Here is a 2,970-nt window from a genome sequence, read left to right on the forward strand (position 1 = left end):
TATATACCAAAGGAAATGAAATCAGTACCTTAAAGACACATCTGCACTCACGTGCTCAGTGCAGCATTATTCACAATAACCGAGATAAGGAAATAACCCCATTGACAGATGAATGGATAAATTGTGATACATATTTAAAATCATGCCAGGCACGGTGGCTCATACAGGGCGCGGTGGCTCATGTCTGTAACCCCAGCACTTTGGAAGGCCGAGGCAGGTAGATCACCTGAGCTCAGGAGTTCAAGACCAGCCTGGCCAACATGGTGAAACCCTGTCTCTACTAAAAATACAAAAAGATTAACCGGGTGTGGTAGGGCATGCTTCTAGTCCCAGCTACTTGGGAGGGTGAGGCAGGAGAATTGCTTGAGTTCCAGGGGTGAAGGTTGCAGTGAGCCGAGATGGCATCACTGCACTCCAATTTGGGCTACAGAGTGAGACTCCATCTCAAAAAAATAATAATAAAATAAAATCACAATTACATCACAATTATTTTTAGTGTTCTCTCTATATCTGTACAAAGAATATATACATAGTACAGACTATGTAGAATATTCTATATATTTATTCTACATATGCTATACTATATGTATTCTTTGTGTGTGTGTATATATTCATCCATACACACACATAGCAAAGAAAGCAAAGTACAAAAGAGTACCTCTAATGTGCTACCTTTTGTGTGTGAAAGAAGAGTAAGAAATATACAAGTACCTATTCATTTGTGCAAAAAGAACCACCGGAAGAAAAACCAGAAACAAATCAGACTAGCTACCCAAAGGAGATGGATAAAACTGGGTGGGGAGGTGGTACTGGAAACAGAGCAGACAGGATGGGGAGGAGTAACACTTCTAAGTGTCTGTTTTTGTAAAATTCTGATGTTTAGAACCATGTTTGTGTTTCGCCTAATGAAAATAAAATTTTAAAATCAGCAAGGATGGGGAAAATAAAACCCAAATGAATACAAACACAAACAAATGAATCTGTTATTTTAAATGAATATCATAACCACACTGAAGGAGGGGGAAGGAAGGGTAGAACTGACCCAAGTAACTTTTGAACATAGTATTTTGACTATACCCTCTGGCTAAATATAAAAAGAACTGTAAAAAAATTCTGAGCTCTAATTAGAAGGTTTATTTTCCACAGAGGTATGGATTTACAAATCTGAAACTGCTATTATTAGAATACTACGTGTATTCTATGATGAGCAATTACATAAACATATTGTGGATAATGGGAGTCCAATTTCTTACTGTCAGAGAAGAAATACAAATATGGAAAGGGAGAAGGCAGAAATGAACCCTGTGGTATTCGACTGCAATTAAAAGTATCTGGATGAACTTATTTTTATGTAGATAGACAGATACAGAAATAGATATGTGCAGAGACATATACACAAATATGTATTTCCCAGCACTGGACTCTGAGAGGGCCTAGAAGGAATGATACCACAGTAGCAATAAGCACACCTGGCACTGAGATCTTGGTTTCTAAATACCATTCACCACTAAATGGAACCAGCACTTTTGGTCAGTACTGCCATCTTTCAGTAATTCACCAAAATGAAAAACACAGGGAAAGAGAAAAAGTACCCAGTACATGTTCTCTAGGCCTTTTAGAAAACATGGAGTTGTTCCTTGGGCCACATGCATGCGAATCTATAAGAAAGGCAATATTGTAGACATCAAGGGATGGGTACTATTCAAAAAGGAATGCCCCACAAGCATTACCAGGGCAAAACTGGAAGAGTCTACAATGTTACCCATGTTGCTGGCATTATTGTAAACAAATTAAGGGCAAAATTCTTGCCAAGATAATTAATATGCACATTGAGCATATTAAGCACTCTGAGACCCAAGATAGCTTCTGAAATGCATGAAAGAAGATGATCAGAAAAAGAAGCAAGCTAAAGAAAAAGGTACCTAGGTTCAGCTGAAGCACCAGCCTACTCCACCAGGGAAGCACACTGTGTGAGAACCAATGGGAAGGAGCCTGAGTTGCTGGAACCTATTCCCTATGAATTCATGGTATGATAGGTGTGAAAAAATAAAAGACCTCTGGACTGCAAAATTGTTTCTCTTTATTGAGTAGAGAAGTGTGGTGTCCTCTCCCCTCAAAAAAATATTTAAAGCACATTTTAATTGTGTCCTCACTCACTGTGTAATTTCTTTACTGTTCAGAGTTAGCGTTTTTCTTGCTGAAAGATGTGGGGTGGCTTATTCTGCAACAAATTACTCAACTGGTTACAAAACAACAAGATATTATTTATGAAATACTTGTACTGGTTTGAAGGTAGTCCTTCTAAATAATCATAAAATAATTTACAAAAAATAAAAAAACAGGCCAAGCATGGTGGCACATGCCTGCAATCCCAGCACTTTGGGAGGCCGATGCACGTGGATCACTTGAGCCCAGGAGTTCAAGATCAGCCTGGCCAACACAGTGAAACCCCGTCTCTACAAAAAACACAAAAATTAGCTGAATGTGGTGGCATGCTACATCAGAGACTGAGGTGGGAGGATTGCTTGACCTGGGGGGTGCCGAGCTTGCAGTGAGCCAAGAAGGCACCACTGCACTCTGGCTTGGGCAATAGAGCAGAACTATCTCAAAAATTAATAATAAACAGATAAACAATAATGGAACCAGGGCTCCTTCAGAGAAATGGCTGATTCCAGAGTGCAGCCAGGGGAAGTATGAGATGAGTCTGGAACACTTTGCTATGCCAGAAAGTAATGAAGTATTCAACGAATAATGAGGACATATCAAAAGGTCACAGAAAGGGATTCCTGGCCATTTGCAATTATTTTAGCATCAAAATAAATAATGAGGCTGGGTACAGTAGCTCATGCCTGTAATCCCAGCACTTTGGGAGGCCAAGGTGGGCAAATCACCTGAGGTCAGGAGTTCAAGACCAAACTGGCCAATATGGCAAAATCCCGTCTCTACTAAAAATACAAAAAAATCAGCTGG

The 2,970-nt window shown here is 39.6% G+C and overlaps 1 protein-coding gene across 1 annotated transcript in view; it reads right to left on the minus strand.

Annotated features, from left to right (window-relative positions):
• Positions 1 to 2,970, minus strand: part of ALDH9A1 (aldehyde dehydrogenase 9 family, member A1) — a 40,362-nt gene that overhangs the window by 15,790 nt on the left and 21,602 nt on the right. Inside the window, exon 7 of the mRNA XM_011979969.1 lies at positions 1,600 to 1,658. Coding sequence (XP_011835359.1) covers positions 1,600 to 1,658 — 59 coding nt within the window. The remainder of the gene's footprint in view (positions 1 to 1,599; positions 1,659 to 2,970) is intronic.

This window comes from Mandrillus leucophaeus, unplaced genomic scaffold, assembly GCF_000951045.1.
Source record: "Mandrillus leucophaeus isolate KB7577 unplaced genomic scaffold, Mleu.le_1.0 Scaffold207, whole genome shotgun sequence".
In the NCBI taxonomy this organism is placed as follows: domain Eukaryota; kingdom Metazoa; phylum Chordata; class Mammalia; order Primates; family Cercopithecidae; genus Mandrillus; species Mandrillus leucophaeus.